Genomic DNA, 20,344 nt, shown 5'->3' on the forward strand with positions numbered 1-20,344 from the left:
TTGCCAATTAGACAATTGGACAATTTAACAGTCTGAGCTTGCTACTCCCCTCTTCCCTCCCCATCCCTTTTTTCTCACATGCTATGTCTGTTTATGCAGTTTTCATGCTAGAGAGCAGAGACTCCTTTTGCGACACAGGTTTTGTATCCTGGGTATGCCCTTTTGGTTAAAGGGTGCAAAATGCTTTAAGCTTGAGAAGTGGGAGAGAGGCAAGCCTCATACCTGCCCCCTGCCATCTCCAACATCTGCTACCAGGATCAGGGCTATGAGAGATAGCAGCAGCCGCCACTCAGTGAGGAAGTCCCGGCCTCCGGGGGCTGGAAACCCAGCACAAGCAACCCACTTGTAGGAAACGAACCTTGAAGTCTCTCTTCAGAGAAGTTGACCGGCCTTGAGATATGCCAGCTGCGATGACAGCTCCAGAGTGAATCATCGGCCCTTCCTGAAACCAAGAGAAGCAGAATTTAGAGGGAGGGAGGAGCTGGCTTGCAAGACTGGGCTCCTAGCAGGGCCCAATTTAGGTTTGATGGGGCCCTAAGCTACTGAAGGTAATGGGGCCCTTTATATGTCCAGCTGTCCTTTGTCAACAACGAATTGTCGCTGCTTTTTTGTGTTGAATATATGCCCTGTGGTAATTTATGGACCTAATACGTATCTAAAGCCATTTGCACATGCTGCCGTGCAACCAGTCCATGCAGAATATAGGCACCCTATATATAGAAATGAGCAAACCAGTGATATTTCAGGGAGCAGGCTAGCAGGCAGGGCCTATGACTTACATCATAGGAGCCTACACAACACAAAACTCGGTTGCTGTATGTAGGTTTTATTTATTATTATCTTATATTTTGGAAATGTACATCCAGGGGTTTTTTCCTTTATTTTTTTGTGGGCCCCCAAAAAGAGTGGGGCCCTAAGCTATGGCTTGTTTAGCTTATGCGTAAATCCGACACTGGCTCCAAGCACTCCTTAACGTGTTGCAGCAATGAGAGTTGCTGAACCTAAATTCAGGGCTGCTCGCTAGAGAAGCCCAATATACCCCCAAACCTGAGAGATTGCCTTACTCCACCTTTGCTCACCCGACCGCTTCCATCTGTGAAACTGACAGTGTTACAGGTGCTACACTTTGGGACCGCCCTGAGACCTCCAGGTATAGGGTGGCATATAAATTCTTTCTATCTATCTATCTCCCTGCCTATTGACATCAGGTGGGGGCTTTCGCCACACACTTTTCCACGCCTGTTAAAAACATTTCTGTTTACCCAAGCCTACCCGGACATGCAGAATGCTGGTGTGTATTTTAATCTGGGTTTCAGTTCTACTGTTGATTTTAATTACTTTTTTTACCGTTTGCAGTAGTTGCTCTCGATTTTTCTCTACTGCCAATTTCATTGTTCTGTTCTTTCCGAAAACCACTTTGATGTTGTTGGGATTTATTTTGCATTCAAGCAGTAGGCGCCCACCAGTCAATCACCTGGCCTCACCTTGATGCCAGGTGACTTAAATTTGGGCAACAGAACCGCGAATGTGCTCCTGATCCTTCCTTCCTTTTTCCCCCTTCCTTCCTTCCTTCCTTCCTTCCTTCCTTCCTTCCTTCCTTCCTTCCTTCCTCCCTCCCTCCCTCCCTCCCTCCCTTCCTTCCCTTCCTTCCTTCCTCCCTCCCTCCCTCCCTCCCTTCCCTTCCCTTCCTTCCTTCCTTCCCTTCCTTCCTTCCTTCCTTCCTTCCCTTCCTTCCTTCCTTCCTTCCTTTGCAGGTGTCAATAGGATTCAAGGTGCAGATAAAAGAGAGTCTGTCTTCATGCAGCGCACGGTTAAAACTCATTCATGCATTCAGCCGTCATTGGCATAATTTAGACAATAAAATCATTTAAAAAACCACCCATAAAAGATTTGTAATCCAGACATATTAAACACATAAAACATATAAAAGACACAATCGCCGCCATTAAGTAAAATTAAGTAGTTTTGAATTTGACTTTAAAAATCTCGGTTAAATATCCTGAAACAGTAGTTTCGGGCATATTGGATTACAAATTCTTTGCAATTAGATACTTTAAGCTTCAAAGGGGTCGCTGGCAGGTCTCTCTGAATAGTGTCGAAGAGAGGGTAGCCCAAAATTATACGGTATATTGTTATCTGGTGTATTCATACCACAAGAGCAAAGCCTATTCTGGAAGGGTATTTTTTTAGGGGGGGGGGATCTTTCAGACAGTACAAATGAGGGGAATGCGTTTAAACAGGCCCGCATAAAAACCTCTGCGATACAAAGGGGTATGTCAATTGTAAAAACTGCTGGCCATCATTCCATGACAAGGCTGCAAACCTAAGTTAGCAGACGAGGGTACAGAGGGCTGCGTTGGGTTATGTTTTTGCAATTCATGATCTAACAGCCTCTGCTTAGTGAAAGGGAAAATATAGAATTCACCCAGTTAAGAGGAATGGGTGTATTGCAATTCAAAGTGTTGGTACTGACCTTTAAAGCCCTAAACGGCCTCGGTCCTGTATACCTGAAGGAGCGTCTCCACCCCCATCGCTCAGCCTGGACACTGAGATCCAGCACCGAGGGCCTTCTGGCGGTTCCCTCATTGCGAGAAGTGAGGTTACAGGGAACCAGAGAGAGGGCATTCTCGGTAGTGGCACCCGCCCTTTGGAACGCCCTCCCAGCAGATGTCAAGGCAATAAGCAACTATTTTACTTTTAGAAGACAACTGAAGGCGGCCCTGTTTAGGGAAGTTTTTAATGTTTGATGCTGTACTGTTTTTAATATTTGGTTGGAAGCCGCCCAGAGTGGCTGGGGAAACCCAGCCAGATGGGCGGGGTATAAATAATATATTAATATTATTATTATTATTATTATTATCATTATCATTATTATCATTATTATTATCATTATTATTATTATTATTATTTGTTCGAGTTTAAAGCACAGTACACTGATTCTGATCACAGCAAAACAAACTGCCTGAGCCAAATTTTTCTTTTCTTTCCATTGCCAAAGTTGCGAAGCACAACTCGCTCGCCATGATCCTGAGGCGGAAGTTGGGTACAGGCTAATACAAACGACAAGGGCAAAGGCTAATGGAGAAGCGCCGCTGAGAGCAATGGCTGCCAAGCAGAAACCTTCCCAGAATGCAATGCAAAATAGCCAGGAGGTGGCATTGTTAGATAGGAAAGACGGGAGCAGCTGCCTTTTGGGGTGAAGTTTCCGCTTCTCTCCTTGGTTACCTTTCCAACCGCCAGGCCTCCGACCACAGAGAAAATCACACCACAGACTTTAACCACCAGTGTCTACAAAGAAAGGAGATACATTATTATTTTTTTAAAGTTCCCATTCTGGACTGAACTCTGGGCTCCTATGATCAGTTCCCTCAGCCACAAAGCGCTGAGCTGACGCAAGAGAGAGGGGTCCACGTTTAACCTTCAAAGATCTCGCCAGAAAAGAAATAGGCGCCGAACCAAAACACAGACTCTCGTTCCAAAGGAAGTGATGTGAGAGGACTACTCTGATATTTGTCACCAAAGACCAGTGAACTAGTTTGCTGATCCTTATTTCCCTCACAGAGCTACAATTCCCAGAGCTCCTTGGTAAGAGGGACTGACTTAAACCGCTCGGGAACTGTAGTTCTGTGAGGGAGAAAAGGGCTCTCTTAGCAACTCTCGGCACTCTTAACAAAACACACTTCCCAGAATCCTTCGGGGGGAGCCATAGCTGTTTAAAGCAGCATGATACTGGCTTCAAATGCAAAGTGCAAATAAGGCCCTAGGTGAAAAGCAGCAGATCCCATAATGGAGGCAGACATGTCTAACAACATGTTCGCATGTGTGGCGGAGAAATGGGCAATTTTTCAGGTCCAGTTTTACTTACACACACACACAATGTTCTTACTAAGGAAGCGGGGGGGGGGGGCAACTTTCCCTCATAAAAGTCTCAGGTGGATCAGGGGAAAGGAGGCACATTCTGAAAACCTGCCCTCCCTCTCTCACCTTCAACCGGACCACGTGGGGGATCTTAACTCCATTGAGGTAACACTTGATCTGAGGTATTCCGCTACCAGCTGCCACAGGCTACAAGAAAAACAACAACAGAGAAAATAAGTTTGCTTGGGTGTATTTCTGTCATTCAAACAGCTCTGAGACTGGGCAGTTGCTACATATTACCCTCCACAAAAACAACCACACGCAAATCGTAAGAGGCAGTGTGGTGTCATGGTTTGAATGCCGCGCTAGGACCTGGGAGACCACGGTTCGAATCCCCCCTCAGCTGCAAAGCTCCCTGGGTGACCTTGGGCCAGTCACTGCCTCTTGCAGTATTAGCTACCTCACAAGGTGGTTGTGAGAGTTAAGATGGGGTGTGTAAAGCGCGTATGGCTCCTTGAAGGGAAGGCGGGGCGGAAACGTGATCGTGAAACTCACTGGGAGCATCGCCCTTTGCCAAGGCACAAATTGCAAAATGGTGGTCGAGGGACCCAGGCGAAGGCCTTACCTCAATAAAAGCAACGATAACAGCCCCGAGCATCACAATGCTCGCGTTTAGAGTGGCCCAGAGCAGCAGAGAGAAGGACAAGCCGCCTGTCTTGGTGAATTTGTCAATATCTGAGGAAAGCAGGTTAAAAGGAAAAAAAAATCTGGCCGTGGATTTGGGGAGAGGGTGGGATGTGTGTAAAATAGGCATGGGTGATATATCGACATATTGCCCAGGAGCGGTATGAGGAGCAGACCGCAATGTTGGTTTCACTTGGCGGTTTATCGGCGATGAAACCGCTCCGCTCCCGAGTCCCTCTGCTAGCAGTGCAACTTCATTCAGGGGGTGCCGAGCGGATATCCTGCGCCTGGGAGGGCACCCTCCGCGCCATGCCCCCCTCGGGAGTGCGCCCACTGTAGGCAGCACGGACATATGCTGCGTGACTGCCGTGTGCTCAAAGGATACTGCCCTTCACCACTTTGTATTTCATCCCAGCAATGTATTCCACCACAATGTCGATGAAGCAAGCGACCAGGCCGGTAAGGATCCCGATCATGGCGCAGATGACCCACCGCCGAATCTCCACCGTCCGGAACGCCTGCGTTCGAAGAAGTTGCAATCAGAGGGGGTCTGCCTTATTATGCTGCTTCTTATTGACACGATTCAATTCATGAGCGGCCTAATACAAATCATCTCTCTATTTGGGGCATAATATTGGACATTCAGCTTGGGAAAGGCTATGGGAAACCGGTTTGAAATTTTCGGCGTGCTGTACATTGAAAGAAAAATGTATGAAAATGGTAAATGCCGTTGGTATTTGACTCCCAGTAAGCTAGCAAAAATGTATGTAGCAAATATCTGCTGGAAATGTAAAGAAAAAGAAGGCACCTTTTATCATATGTGGTGGCCTTGTAAGGTAATAAAAAGCATTCTGGGAAATGATATATAACAAATTCTTAAAATTGTTAAAATAACTTTTATAAAAGTTATTACCGTGTTTCTCATATTTTAAGGCATCCCCAAAAAATAAGCCATGACAGGATTTCAAAGGGTTGGTTAAAAATAAGACATACCCCGAAAATAAGCACTATCGCAAAGCCCCGACCGAGCGAGAGATGAAGCCGCGGGACCCAGCATGAGCTCCCTGCCTGCTTCCCCGAGCCGTAGCGCATCGGGGGACAGAGCCGAAGATCGGCGGGCGCTCCTTGCTGGGCTTGACAAGCCCGGGAAACAGCGCCCGCCGATCTTCGGACCTGTGCTGTGTGACAGGCGGGGGTGGGGGGCGAAGCGGAGATCGTTCTCCGCTCTCCCCCCACCCCCGCCTGTCACCGAAGATCGGCGGGCGCTGTTTGCTGGGCTTGACAAGCCCGGCAAACAGCGCCCGCCGATCTTCGGCCCTGTGCTGTGTGACGGGCGGGGGTGGGGGGGAAGCGGAGATCGTTCTCCGCTCTCCCCCCACCCCCGCCTGTCACCAAAGATCGGCGGGCGCTCCTTGCTGGGCTTGACAAGCCCGGCAAACAGCGCCCTCCGATCTTCGGCCCTGTGCTGTGTGACGGGCGGGGGTGGGGGGGAAGCGGAGAGCGTTCTCCGCTCTCCCCCCACCCCCGCCTGTCACCAAAGATCGGCGGGCGCTCCTTGCTGGGCTTGACAAGCCCGGCAAACAGCGCCCGCCGATCTTCGGCCCTGTGCTGTGTGACGGGCGGGGGTGGGGAGGAAGCGGAGATCGTTCTCTGCTCTCCCCCCACCCCTGCCTGTCACCGAAGATCCGCGGGCGCTGTTTGCTGGGCTTGACAAGCCCGGCAAACAGCGCCCGCCGATCTTCGGCCCTGTGCTGTGTGACGGGCGGGGTGGGGTGGGGAAAGCGGAGATCGTTCTCCGCTCTCCCCCCACCCCTGCCTGTCACCGAAGATCGGCGGGCGCTGTTTGCTGGGCTTGACAAGCCCGGCAAACAGCGCCCGCCGATCTTCGGCCCTGTGCTGTGTGACGGGCGGGGGTGGGGGGGAAGCGGAGATCGTTCTCCGCTCTCCCCCCACCCCCGCCTGTCACCAAAGATCGGCGGGCGCTCCTTGCTGGGCTTGACAAGCCCGGCAAACAGCGCCCGCCGATCTTCGGCCCTGTGCTGTGTGACGGGCGAGGTGGGGGGGAAAGCGGAGATCGTTCTCCGCTCTCCCCCCACCCCTGCCTGTCACCGAAGATCGGCGAGCGCTGTTTGCTGGGCTTGACAAGCCCGGCAAACAGCGCCCGCCGATCTTCGGACCTGTGCTGTGTGACAGGCGGGGGTGGGGGGGGAAGCGGAGATTGTTCTCCGCTCTCCCCCCACCCCCGCCTGTCACCGAAGATCGGCGGGCGCTCCTTGCTGGGCTTGACAAGCCCGGCAAACAGCGCCCGCCGATCTTCGGGCCTGTGCTGTGTGACAGGCGGGGGTGGGGGGCGAAGCGGAGATCGTTCTCCGCTCTCCCCCCACCCCCGCCTGTCACCGAAGATCGGCGGGCGCTGTTTGCTGGGCTTGACAAGCCCGGCAAACAGCGCCCGCCGATCTTCGGCCCTGTGCTGTGTGACGGGCGGGGGTGGGGGGGAAGCGGAGATCGTTCTCCGCTCTCCCCCCACCCCCGCCTGTCACCAAAGATCGGCGGGCGCTCCTTGCTGGGCTTGACAAGCCCGGCAAACAGCGCCCTCCGATCTTCGGCCCTGTGCTGTGTGACGGGCGGGGGTGGGGGGGAAGCGGAGAGCGTTCTCCGCTCTCCCCCCACCCCCGCCTGTCACCAAAGATCGGCGGGCGCTCCTTGCTGGGCTTGACAAGCCCGGCAAACAGCGCCCGCCGATCTTCGGCCCTGTGCTGTGTGACGGGCGGGGGTGGGGAGGAAGCGGAGATCGTTCTCTGCTCTCCCCCCACCCCTGCCTGTCACCGAAGATCCGCGGGCGCTGTTTGCTGGGCTTGACAAGCCCGGCAAACAGCGCCCGCCGATCTTCGGCCCTGTGCTGTGTGACGGGCGGGGTGGGGTGGGGAAAGCGGAGATCGTTCTCCGCTCTCCCCCCACCCCTGCCTGTCACCGAAGATCGGCGGGCGCTGTTTGCTGGGCTTGACAAGCCCGGCAAACAGCGCCCGCCGATCTTCGGCCCTGTGCTGTGTGACGGGCGGGGGTGGGGGGGAAGCGGAGATCGTTCTCCGCTCTCCCCCCACCCCCGCCTGTCACCAAAGATCGGCGGGCGCTCCTTGCTGGGCTTGACAAGCCCGGCAAACAGCGCCCGCCGATCTTCGGCCCTGTGCTGTGTGACGGGCGAGGTGGGGGGGAAAGCGGAGATCGTTCTCCGCTCTCCCCCCACCCCTGCCTGTCACCGAAGATCGGCGAGCGCTGTTTGCTGGGCTTGACAAGCCCGGCAAACAGCGCCCGCCGATCTTCGGACCTGTGCTGTGTGACAGGCGGGGGTGGGGGGGGAAGCGGAGATTGTTCTCCGCTCTCCCCCCACCCCCGCCTGTCACCAAAGATCGGCGGGCGCTCCTTGCTGGGCTTGACAAGCCCGGCAAACAGCGCCCGCCGATCTTCGGCCCTGTGCTGTGTGGCGGGCGGGGTGGGGGGGGAAAGCGGAGATCGTTCTCCGCTCTCCCCCCACCCCCGCCTGTCACCGAAGATCGGCGGGCGCTGTTTGCTGGGCTTGACAAGCCCGGCAAACAGCGCCCGCCGATCTTCGGACCTGTGCTGTGTGACAGGCGGGGGTGGGGGGGGAAGCGGAGATCGTTCTCCGCTCTCCCCCCACCCCCGCCTGTCACCGAAGATCGGCGGGCGCTGTTTACTGGGCTTGACAAGCCCGGCAAACAGCGCCCGCCGATCTTCGGCCCTGTGCTGTGTGACAGGCGGGGGTGGGGGGGAGCGGAGATCGTTCTCCGCTCTCCCCCAACCCCCGCCTGTCACCGAAGATCGGCGGGCGCTCCTTGCTGGGCTTGACAAGCCCGGCAAACAGCGCCCTCCGATCTTCGGACCTGTGCTGTGTGACAGGCGGGGGTGGGGGGAAGCGGAGATCGTTCTCTGCTCTCCCCCCACCCCCGCCTGTCACCGAAGATCGGCGGGCGCTCCTTGCTGGGCTTGACAAGCCCGGCAAACAGCGCCCTCCGATCTTCGGCCCTGTGCTGTGTGACAGGCGGGGGTGGGGGGGAAGCGGAGATCGTTCTCTGCTCTCCCCCCACCCCCGCCTGTCACCGAAGATCGGCGGGCGCTCCTTGCTGGGCTTGACAAGCCCGGCAAACAGCGCCCTCCGATCTTCGGCCCTGTGCTGTGTGACAGGCGGGGGTGGGGGGGAAGCGGAGATCGTTCTCCGCTCTCCCCCCACCCCCGCCTGTCACCGAAGATCGGCGGGCGCTCTTTGCTGGGCTTGACAAGCCCGGCAAACAGCGCCCTCCGATCTTCGGACCTGTGATGTGTGACAGGTGGGGGTGGGGGGGAAGCGGAGATCGTTCTCTGCTCTCCCCCCACCCCCGCCTGTCACCGAAGATCGGCGGGCGCTCCTTGCTGGGCTTGACAAGCCCGGCAAACAGCGCCCGCGTGCACTTTATTAAAAAATAAGACATCCCTTGAAAATAAGCCATGTCGTGTTTTTTTGAGGAAAAAATTAATATAAGACATGTCTTATAATATGAGAAACACGGTATGTAGTTGGATGATGGCTTCCATTACTGACATTTTCTGTGGATTTTTGCTTTTTCTTCCTGATTTTACGTGATGCTTTAAAAAGATTTATAAGTCACTTAGAGGCTCTCGGCGTAGCAAGCAACGAATAAGCTGACTAAATAATATTGGGTTGTGTCAAACATGAGTCATATGGAGTAGAAATCAAGGGATATTACATTATATTCAGTGTGTCTACTCTGAGTAGAATGCAGTTGGACATCGCACAGCAACAACAACAGATTAGGTTCTGCTGTATTTTTAAATTGAGGACTTTTGGATGTGGGGAGGGAGCCGTACACATAACCAGATCTGAGATTTTGCAGGAGGAACACCCCAGCAATCCTTCGGCCCTGGAGATGGACTGACCGTATGTTTGATCCTCTTCTCTTCATCCAAGAACAGCTGGTTCTCACAGTTGTCATAGTCTAAGCTCTGCAACCAGCAAAAAAAAGAGAGAGAAGGGAAGTGAGAAAATAGAAACAGGAAGCCAGGGGAATGCAGCCTGCTCGGGAAAGGCTCACTTTGCCTCAAAACTTACTAAAAGCAGCACTTTCCAAGATTGCGCCATCCCACCAATGCTCTCATGCAGCCTTGTATTCAAGTAGTAGTCGCCTGATCACCATAGGCGAACAGGAATTCAACGGAGGCCGAATCAGTGGAGGAAGGACAAGATGTTCCTTACCTCCCTTGTGCCCTGCACTGAAAAGAACCGAAGCCTCTTCCTCCTTGCCCAGCACAGAAAAACAACCAAATGCTGCAGCTTTTTATTAATTTAACCAGTTGAATTATTTAGTTAACAAGATTCACATACACCCAGAGGGCCGCCAGGCTCCAAACCTCTGTGCAAAATAAGCAAACAAGGAGGGGCAGACTTCTCTGTAACTTTTGTGGGTTTATTGTTTACAAGATCTGCTGGGTAGCTCTCCCAGGTGGTGGGTAGATCTCCCGGGTTATAACAAACGTTCCCACCATCGCACGCCAGTTCCTTTCCAGTTGGAACCGTAAGCTAGGTGCCCACCTCGTACTTGAGAGAGAGGACTTTCTCGCTGTGAGGGATCTCGCTGGGGTGCGCCCGAGGCGGATCCATTTCCTGCAAGACACAATCGTCACGATTCTTAACGCCGCCTATCAAAAACTGGGCTCGTTTTTGTTTTGTTTTATTTCACGAAATCAACACGCCGCCTGATCGTAGGAAACCTCAAAGCGGCTTGCAAAAATAATAAAAGCAGTGAGATCCTTCGTAAAAGCAATTAAAACATTCGAAAAATGGAAACCAGCAACAGACCTCAAAACACCTCAGCGTTCTAAATACCTGGCGAGGCCCGAGGTTTCAGGGCTGAGGTGCAGCCTTCTCAAACTTGGTGGCCTCCAGATGTTCTGGGGCCTGCGGCAGATGGGAACCAGAGTGGGGTGGGGGTTGTCTTATCAGCCCCCAACTTGGAAGGACAAGCGCAGGGCTGGGGGCCAAATTTGGCCCTCCAGGCCTCTCCATGTGAACCTTGGGAGGGATGCGTGAGAGAGAGGAGAAACTATCCTAGAGCATAAATGGGGAAAACTGCATACGTTGCCCCGCCTATTTTTGCTTCTGGCCCCGCCCACCAGTGGCATGCGGTCCTCGGGAGGTTGTCCAGAAACGAATGTGGCCCTCAGGCTCAACAAAAAGTTTCTCCCTTCTCTAGAGCAGGTGTCAGTAAACTTTCTCAGCAGGGTCCACTGTCCCTCAGACCTTGTGTGGGGCCGGACTATATTTTGAAAAAAAATAATGAATGAATTCCTATGCCCCACAAATAACCCAGAGATGCATTTTAAATAAAAGCACAATTCGGCTCATGTAAAAACATGCTGATTCATGGACTGTCCGCGGGCCAGATTTAGAAGGCGATTGGGCTGGATTCGACCCCCGGGCCTTAGTTTGCCCACCCATGCTAGAGCAGGCATCGACAAGGTTATCTGGACAGGCACAGTGCGACGCCGGAAATGGCGTCTGCGCATGTCCTCAGTGCCGGAAACCGCGCCTGCGCAGAAGTGATTTCCAGCGGCTGCGCAGGCGCCATTTTTGGCGCCACTCGGCGAGTTGACATGCTGGTTTAGTGCAGTGCGCAGGGGACTCACCTAGCGGGGGCTCGGTTGACGGGCAGCCCGTGGGCTAGATAAATGGCCTTCGTGGGCCGTATTCAGCCCGTGGGTGCCCTAAATGTCCCCTCCGAGGCAGTTTCTGAGTGCTTGCCAGCAGCCTCTTGGCTCCCCCTCTGCAATGCCCACTTACTGGTTCGTGTTCGTCATCGAGATCCACGTAGCTCATGCGCCCGAGTCGCAAGGAAGAGGAGGACGGGGTGAGCTGAGGGGGCAAAAAAACAGGCATGTCAGTGAGCCAGTCAGAGGAATCGGCTACCAGGCCTCAGGTAAAACCTCGTCCTTAGATGAAAAGGCAAGGTATTTTCATGGTCTTGTCCTTCCACAGTTGGTTACCAAACCCTTGCCATTTGGATTGCTGTGTTTGTAAATGGCTGGGTTAGTTGAATATGTGGACAGGAAGGCAACAGGAATATGTATATATTTAAAATAAATGTTACTACGATTAATTTTATTTCTCACGCACCGTTCTCAGGGGAAGGTCACAAAAGTTTTTAAAATCAATATTATAAAGAATCTAAAATGAACAGCAAGGACAAGAAAATTATTGATAATCATAGTAATTTATTATTTATATCTCACCCATCTGGCTGGGTTTCCCCAGCCACTCTGGGCGACTCCCGAGTCCCAACAGAATGAAAAGCACAATAAGACATCAAACATTAAAAACTTCCCTGAACAGGTTTATTATCTTTTTTTGTAAACCATGATGTTTTGGGTTTGTTTGTTTTTACAGTTAAGCGGTGTATAAAAATAAAATAAATATGAAGATGGGTGGTCCTGTGAGTGTGTGTATTCAGTTAAACATCTGGCTAGTTCAGATGACAACCTTGTGCTAGTTTAAGAACTATGGGAACTTAAAGCAGGCATCCCCAAACTTTGGCCCTCCAGATGTTTTGGACTACAATTCCCATCAACCCTGACCACTGGTCCTATTAGCTAGGAATCATGGGAGTTGTAGGCCAAAACATCTGGAGGGCCGCAGGTTGGGGATGCCTGACTTAAAGAATAAAAGTCACTTTCTCCAGGGGCAGTCCACATATACATTGGCCTATTCCAACCTCTTTTTCTTAATGGTGACTGCTTATGCTTGGGCTGCAGAAAAAGCATTTTGGTTCCAGAGATGCATTCTGATTCTACAGATAAAATAAACCGATAGAATTCTACAGGATGTGCTGTTAGTGTGTGAAAACAGTCAAGATCCAAGCATCCCCAGGCACGCACCTTCAGATGACGGAGATGTCCGGTGCCATCCTGGCACCCGGGCACCTTCACTTGGTCGCAAGCGGCCGATAGCTAGGTGCAAAATGTGCCTGGCGCCTGGCTAATTTCGAACACTGATCTTCATCCCCTCCCCCAACCTGTGGCTTCTATCCAATGCTAGACCCCTTGAAATTAACAGACGCAACTAATTTATTCTATCCATTCCAGTGGGTCTCCTCCGAGTAGGACTTCGTCAGATGCACTGCTTTTGTGCTGTTGTCCTTTTAATATATTATTAACTGTGCGTCAATCTGGATGTTATGAAACTCAAGGGAGGGGCACTGAAATGATTTTAGAAGGGGGAAAAACAGGAGGAGGAAAAAACAAAACATGTAATACTGAAGGAATTTAAGACATCGTAATTCAAATAATGCTTCTCCTTATGCAACGAAAACAAAGCCCACGGAAGTCTTTTTGTCAACCGCTTTGAGGTTTTATTACAATCAATATAATATATAATTTTTAAGAAATAAAATGAAAAACTATCTATGTCAATTGTGGAGGAAAGGAGTCAACACCAGCAAGTCACAGCTTGCTAGTCTGAAAGGAAAGAACTTGAATGAGAGGCTGAATTTCCAGTTCTTGGTCATGGGTCACTCAGATCACTGCTAGCTTAAAAAAAAGGAGTTTAAAAAAACACGCTGGCTGATAACTGCTGGGCAGAGGAGATGCTCTGCACAGAATCAGAGCACTCGGGAAACAAAGAATTCAGGGGAGCACAAACCATCACAATTCCCAGCATCTGTTTATACACACAACACAAAGAGACAGCATTTCACCTTTCCAAGTCAAATGCGGCATCCTAAAATGGACGGACTTGGCTCCCAGTTCTCTAGAGCAGTGTTTCCCAACCTTGTGCCTCCAGCTGTTTTCGGACTACAATTCCCATCATTCCTGACCACTGGTCTTGCTAGTTAGGGATGATGGGAATTGTAGTCTCAAAACATCTGGAGGCACAAGGTTGGGAAAAAGTGCCCTAGAGAACTTCCTGAGCAGCCAGGAAGAAACTCAAACAATAGCAAAGCTTTGCGGCAGAGAGACACACCTGGAACAAGACAATCTCCTGGTCTTGGAGGTGTACGATTGGGGTGGGGGGGCAGAGGCCCCAAAGCTCAATTTGGGATGCAGAGATGTGCAAACATAATCCCCATATTTAGGCCACGAGGCAATCGGTTCCGAGAGCGATTCCTCCTCAATTCTTAATTTATTAAGTGGGCTGCCAAACTGCCCAACGAGCAAAATGACATGCAAACTGTTCACAATCAAGGAAATCTAAGGCAGTATTCTTCATCCAGGGCTTTTATGATAGATCCCTTGATGCTGGAGCTTTTAGTTCCTCAGTTCCGATCATTCAAGATCTCAGAGGTAGAAGAAAGCACTCTGTCAAGCTCGCTTAGGGGAAAGAGGCAATTCCTGAGCAGCAGGAACATATGTACGTGCTGTTTTTTTTCCTTCCCTAGTCTTCCAAAAGCAGCTTACAACAATTTTTTTGTTGTAAATACAGTCCAGAACTTCAAAAAAAAAAAGATTTGCAGAGATAAAACGGGCTCAGAAGGCCAAAAAACAACACATTTATTTTTGGAAATTTCCTCTTTCGAGGTAAGGCACATGCAGCCTGATTGCCAACATGTGACATTCCAAAATATAATGAAACACTTTGACTTGGTTAAGAAGGGAATGCATTTTAGCTAGGGGGGTAAATCACAGCATTTCATATATTTAACCACACCGCTGTCAGCTTGACCTCATGAGACTCCAAGAGGATCGAGACAACTGCTTTGCATTCAAGAGCAAGACTGGGAACGATCAAATCAAATTGCTGAGTGTAAAGTCTCCGTGTTTATAATATCAACACTCAGGGGAAGCTGTGAGCTGCTCCTTCAAAACTCTGAATGGGTTGAAACAGAGGGTGGCTATTACAACTTGCGGAGACACGACTCACTAAGCTGGGAGCCTGAAATGGGGAAATGCCTGACTTTTGCAAAATTGTCCATCGGCTAATTGCTAGGGCTCTGGGCGCTTTGAGACCAGAACTATTCAGTCCCCAACACCCAGCTGATGATTGGTGCTGAGAAAAGGTCACTATATATAAATATATAAAGGTCACTATATATAAATATATAAAAGGATGTCATATAGAGGAGGGAGAAAGGTTGTTCTATGCTGCTCCAGAGAAGCGGACACGGAGCAATGGATTCAAACTACAAGAAAGAAGATTCCACCTAAACATGAGGAAGAACTTCCTGAGAGTAAGAGCTGTTCGGCAGTGGAATTTGCTACCAAGGAGTGTGGTGGAGTCTCCTTCTTTGGAGGTCTTTAAGCAGAGGCTTGACAGGCATATGTCAAGAATGCTTTGATGGTGTTTCCTGCTCGGCAGGGGGTTGGACTGGATGGCCATTGTGGTCTCTTCCAACTCTATGATTCTATGATTCTATCTATCAGTGTTGGAAACTGAGATATGGAAGCTAGGAGCTAAATGGCACCTTAAACCTAGGCTATGGGCGCAACAACAGAATGTCTAGGTGCACCTTTTTAATAACAAGAATACAAAGCTGAAAATGAATGAGCTGCAGATAAAATATTATGTTCATTTTTCACCTGGTCTAGTCCTTCCCCTGCCCACCCCCCTAATATTCTTAAGAGGGACTCGTCTCCAGTCTCCAGAGAGTAGCTGGAAGCGGGGAGGAAGAAAAAGGTCCACCTTTCCTTCCACTCTGCAGTTTTAATCTCAAATCTTAGGAGCAGTCTTGCGTTCAGAGCTCCCTGGGTCAGCCTAATGTAGCTCACAGCATAGGTGTAGTCAGGGGGGGACAGAGGAGAGCTGCCCCCCCATCAAGTAAATAAAAATACTTAACTCAAATAGAAACGGTAGAAAGATTTTGACAGATTTTTCTGAGCAATCGGGGGTCAAAAGAAAATAATCTGAAATGTTGTTGAGAGATTTCATTCTGAGTCTGCTAGGCACAGCCAAGAAGAGGATGATTTGGGTGACCTGCCCCAACCCCAGTCATAAATCCTGGCTACACCCATGGCTCACAGGGTTGTATGAATGAGGAGGTGGGGAAAGTCAAGTATGTTGTCTTGAGCTGCTTGTTAAATGCAATAAACAAACGAGCACAAGAAGCTTGTATAATTGTAGTCAGACCAACGACCCATCCAGTTTCAGACAGGTGATGGTCACTGGCATAACTTTAAAGTAACAGTCTAGTCTTTGTGCTTCAGAACAATGGTCTAAATTAAATAAGAACATACCGGTACGTCGTTTTGTACTGAATCTGATCATGGGTCTGCCTATCTGCACCAACTGGCACTCTGGGTTTTTCAACAGGCAAAAACCAGCCCTACCTGGATGCCAGGGGTGGAACCTGAGACCTGCATGCAAAGCAGATGCTGTAACCACTGGGCTTAGAGCCCCTTCCCTATAGACAAGCAAGCAGTACATTTATTACGAACCTCTGAAACAACCTGGGGAATCTGTGACTGGGGAAACGATCCTCGTCTAGGTCAGGCTAGAGCCAAGTTGTGCCACGACGAAGACCGAGCCGGCAGAGGGGTCAACTCCAGGAGCCAGACTCGCCAACCCCCGATGTGCCTGAATGTGGAGGCTGCAGACTCCGCTCAAATTCATTACCAAACCCCTCTTATCAGGAAGCCCTGCACACAAGACCTTCAAAGTGGCCACCCGTTTCCCCTGATGCGTGAGGGGAAAGCACTTTGCACGTGCTCAGAGCACGCTTTATACTTGCTTTTACACTTATTTGTGCATTCAAAACGTTTGTATGCTGCCCCCCTCACATGAGATGACAAGGCACCCGAGATGTCATGCGTTTCACAGGTGTGCCATGGAACTGAGGATGTCCAAGCAAAGGTGACAATGAATGGGCGAAAGCGCAGCTGACGCGGGCAGCCCCTTTGTTTGTGTTGTAGGATTTTACGGTTGGAAGGGACCCCAAGGGTCATCTAGTCCAACCCCCTGCAATGCAGGAATAATGCAGACAGACTCCGTCCCCACCTCACCCCTCAGCAATGTTCGGGATCAGCTGGATCAGGCCAGAGGCCCCTTTAAACCAAGCATCCTGCCTCTAGTAGGGGCAGCTGCTAGTCAAACACACACACACACACACACAGGCAGACACAGACAGACAGAACAAAATAAAAAATTCCTTCCTTCCAGACAGGCATAGACAGGCAGAAACACCCCCCGCCGGCAGTCCAGATGCAGCCACAGAGGGGGATGACTCCCCTGCAGAAGGGGCTCCTGGGCTCACTAGCTGCTGAAACAACTCCCCGGCCTGGAGGCGAGCCTTTCCCTTCTTCATTCCAGAAACGCACTCTGGACAGGCTCAGGAACACCGTCCCTCCCACCCCCACCAATCGAGCCCTTAGAGAGGTCCACTCCAGCCATAGTTTCACAGCTGTCAGGCGGATGAGCGGAGTTTTACAACAATAACTTCCCAGGGCAGCAAGCCCGGGTGCAGCAAGTAGACTTCGCCTGCTGGTGGAGGCTCCCCCGTTCGGCGCTCACCTGGCGGGGCGGGGCGGCTGCCCCTCCGCCCGTGCCGTTGAGCAGCGGCGTGGCCTCCCCTTGGCCCTCCGGCTCGCCCTCCCGGCCGGACCACGACACCATCTTGGCCACGTTCGCCATCGCCCGTCCGGCCCGCGGAGACAGGAGGCCGGGGATGCCCCGCGCAGAAACCACGAGCCAGCGGTCATGTGACCCGTCCTCGCAGCCGGCGGGGGGCACGTGACTCGCCTCCAAAGCCCCGCCCCGAGTCCCCTTCCCGCGGCATCATGGGAGTTGTAGTCCTGAGGATTCCCCAACCAATCCCTGCACTTTTTGTGTGTTTTCATTCCTTTGTCTGTATAAGTACAGTACAGCCTTTGCGTTTATTTTCACTTTTTGTGCTTATCATAACGTTGAGGGTTTTAAAAATTTTATCTGATCGGCTTCTGATCCGGTTTATTTTTTGCTTTTATCCTGAGCATGTGCAGAGCGCATTCCTCAAGGCCCGGGAATCGTTGCAGCAGTTCCTGAGCCCCTGCGTCTTTTCTCTGTTTTTGGTACGAAAATAAATAAAAGCACCCTGTGAGAGACATTGACTCCCAACAAAAAAATTATGGCAGTTTTAATTTCATTTTTGTTAATGCTGTGAACCGCCCTCGGATCTTCGGAGGAAAGGAAAGTTAATAAATAAATAGCAGACCCTCCAAGTGTCCTTATTTTCCAGGGACGTCCCTGATTTATAGAAGTCATCCCGGTTTCTGATTTGATCCCGGAATGTCCCACTTTTCCTTAGGATGTCCCTATTTTCATTGGAGAAATGTTGGAGGGTATGGAGTTATCCAACCTCCAAGGTGTGTGAAGGCAATCTTGTACATATAGGGAAGGTTTTTATGTTTTATTATATTTTTATATATGTTGGAAGCTGCCCAAAGTGGCTGGGGCAACCTAGGAAGAGGTGTGGGGTATAAATAATAAAATTATCATTATGGAATGGGACGTCCCTATTTTCACTGGAGAAATGTTGGAGGGTATGAAATAGATCATTTCAATGCTGGAAAACCAGCCAGGCGGCAACTTTGCATGAATTTAGTCCTGAATTATGCACGATCCCATTATAGAAGTGATTAGTTGTGGCTGATACCTTGACAACCTTCGCCAACCGGATGCCCCCCAAACATCTGGAGAACACCAGGTTGCCAAAATCTGTCTCATGTTTCAAATGTTAAGAGTTCTCATCGGAGCACCCAAAAGTAATGCCTGCTTGGAGCATCTAAAACTTTGATTTTCTTGGGAGGGTTTTGTGAGATTCTCGGTGACTCCAGCTCCAGCCAGCCAGAGTAAGCCCCAGAGCATTTTAATTTACAAATCATAAATGAATTAGGCAGCGCTGAAAAGGCACTCATAGGTTTTAAAGCACATTCAAAGCACATTCCCACCTCCCTCAATGAATTCTGGGCACTGTAGTTTACCCCTCAGTGAAAACTCCCGGCAGCCCTTCACAAACTACAGTGTCCAGAATTCTTTGAGGTAACTAATGTGCTTTGAATGTGCTTTAAACGTATAGTTCGCATGCACCCACAATCGGAATGTCTTCACTGTTGCTCGCAAGATCTGCCAGCCATTCTCTTGTCCTGCTGCTGCAGAAAGATGGCTCAATCTCCTATGGGCTTCTCTCCATTTCCCCCCCCCCCAATCTCAAATTTAGTTCTCCACATTTGCAATTACTATTTGTCAAAGTCCTCGTGCACAGATTTCTCCCAACTAACACATTTTTGTATGCACTTTTCACTGATCGCATATCTTTGCAAAGCCGTTTAGGGAAGTTTTTAATCTGTGACATTTTATTGTATTTTAATCTTTGCTGGAAGCCGCCCAAAGTGGCTGGGGAGACCCAGCCAGATGGGCGGGGTACAAATAATAAATTATTATTATTATTATTATTATTAAGCACACTTTTGCATGTTATTTTCCCTAATTTCGGCATGCTTTATCCTGATAGAGTGGAACCTCGGTTTATGAACACCTCGGTTTACGAATTTTCGGTTTACAAACGCCGCGGACCCATCTGGAACGGATTCATTCACTTTCCATTACTTTCAATGGGAAAGTTCACTTCAGCTTATGAACGCTTCAGTTTATGAACAGACGGAACCAATTACACCCATGCTTCGGGTTAAGTACGCTTCAGGTTGAGTACTCCGCGGACCCGTCTGGAACGGATTAATGAACGCTTCAGTTTAAGTACTCCGCGGACTGTCTGGAACAGATTAATCCACTTTCCATTACTTTCAATGGGAAAGTTCGCTTCAGGTTTAGTACGCTTCAGGTTAAGTACAGACTTCTGGAACCAATTGTGTTCATAAAATGAGGTACCACTGTATTGTGTGTTTTCTGTACACTTTACTTTGGCTGGAGAGCTGTGCTGTAAAATTCGTAGAGGGGTGCAAATTTTGAAAGAAAGAGTGCTGTGCTTCAGTTTGCGCACTGCTTTGGAAGGTATGAAATACGTAGATTTAAATGTGAACTGAATCAATTCCCACCACCAACTGCCTTGTCCCTGTTCAGAAGCGAGAGGCCTCCCTGCTCCCCAGCAACTCCTTTGAACCGGCCCATCTGTCTGGGGAAAACCTGATGAGGGTGGAAAGTCCAGTGACCGGACATGAGCCAGCAGGACAAATGATCCTGAGTCACCAAGACGCCAACCTGATCTTCCTGCCTCTCGCTTCCATTTTTCTCCTTCCAATCTCTTGCTTTCTGCAGACTTGCACCATTCTCAAAGGTGAGGAGGGAAAGAACTCGAGAAGTGGCTTTAAAAACAGAACCTCTGCCTCTCCTGATGTCGGACTCCAGCTCCCATCATCCTTAGCCAACGTGACCATTGGTTGGGGTTGATGGGAGTTGTAGTCCAGCAACGTCTGGAGAGGAGCAGGTTCCCCACTCCTGACCTGAGTGGATGGATCTGTGTTGGCAGTCGTTAATTCATATTTACTTAGAAAACAGATGGGAAACGTGTGTCTCACTGTGGAGGCTAGGAGCCTTCAATAGCCTTATTTTCCATGAATTTGCCTAATTCATTTTTAAAGGCATCTAGGTTGGTGGCCCTCATTACCTCCTGCAAGAATGAGTTCCATAAAAACATAGAATTGTAGAGTTGGAAGGGACCCCCCACCCCTGGGATCATCTAGTCAAGGCACGTCCAACAGGTAGATCGTGATCTACCGGTAGATCCCAGGCTCCCCCCTAAGAAGCTCAGCAAGTTTTGCTCCCCTAGAAAAGCTCAACATTTTTGTCCTGCACCCCCCAAAATTGGGGGCCTTC

The 20,344-nt window shown here is 50.3% G+C and overlaps 1 protein-coding gene across 1 annotated transcript in view; it reads right to left on the bottom strand.

Annotated features, from left to right (window-relative positions):
- Window positions 1-17,244, bottom strand: part of CLCN7 (chloride voltage-gated channel 7) — a 39,972-nt gene extending 22,728 nt beyond the window's left edge. Inside the window, exons 1-9 of the mRNA XM_035131096.2 lie at window positions 17,048-17,244; window positions 11,393-11,464; window positions 10,145-10,216; window positions 9,493-9,558; window positions 4,928-5,060; window positions 4,484-4,593; window positions 3,985-4,065; window positions 3,226-3,288; window positions 359-442 (exon numbers count right to left, since the gene is read on the bottom strand). Coding sequence (XP_034986987.1) covers window positions 359-442; window positions 3,226-3,288; window positions 3,985-4,065; window positions 4,484-4,593; window positions 4,928-5,060; window positions 9,493-9,558; window positions 10,145-10,216; window positions 11,393-11,464; window positions 17,048-17,167 — 801 coding nt within the window. The 5' untranslated portion in view covers window positions 17,168-17,244. The remainder of the gene's footprint in view (window positions 1-358; window positions 443-3,225; window positions 3,289-3,984; window positions 4,066-4,483; window positions 4,594-4,927; window positions 5,061-9,492; window positions 9,559-10,144; window positions 10,217-11,392; window positions 11,465-17,047) is intronic.
- Window positions 17,245-20,344: the final 3,100 nt, after the last annotated feature.

The sequence above is a fragment of the Zootoca vivipara genome, chromosome 14 (assembly GCF_963506605.1).
Source record: "Zootoca vivipara chromosome 14, rZooViv1.1, whole genome shotgun sequence".
Taxonomy (NCBI): Eukaryota; Metazoa; Chordata; class Lepidosauria; order Squamata; family Lacertidae; genus Zootoca; species Zootoca vivipara.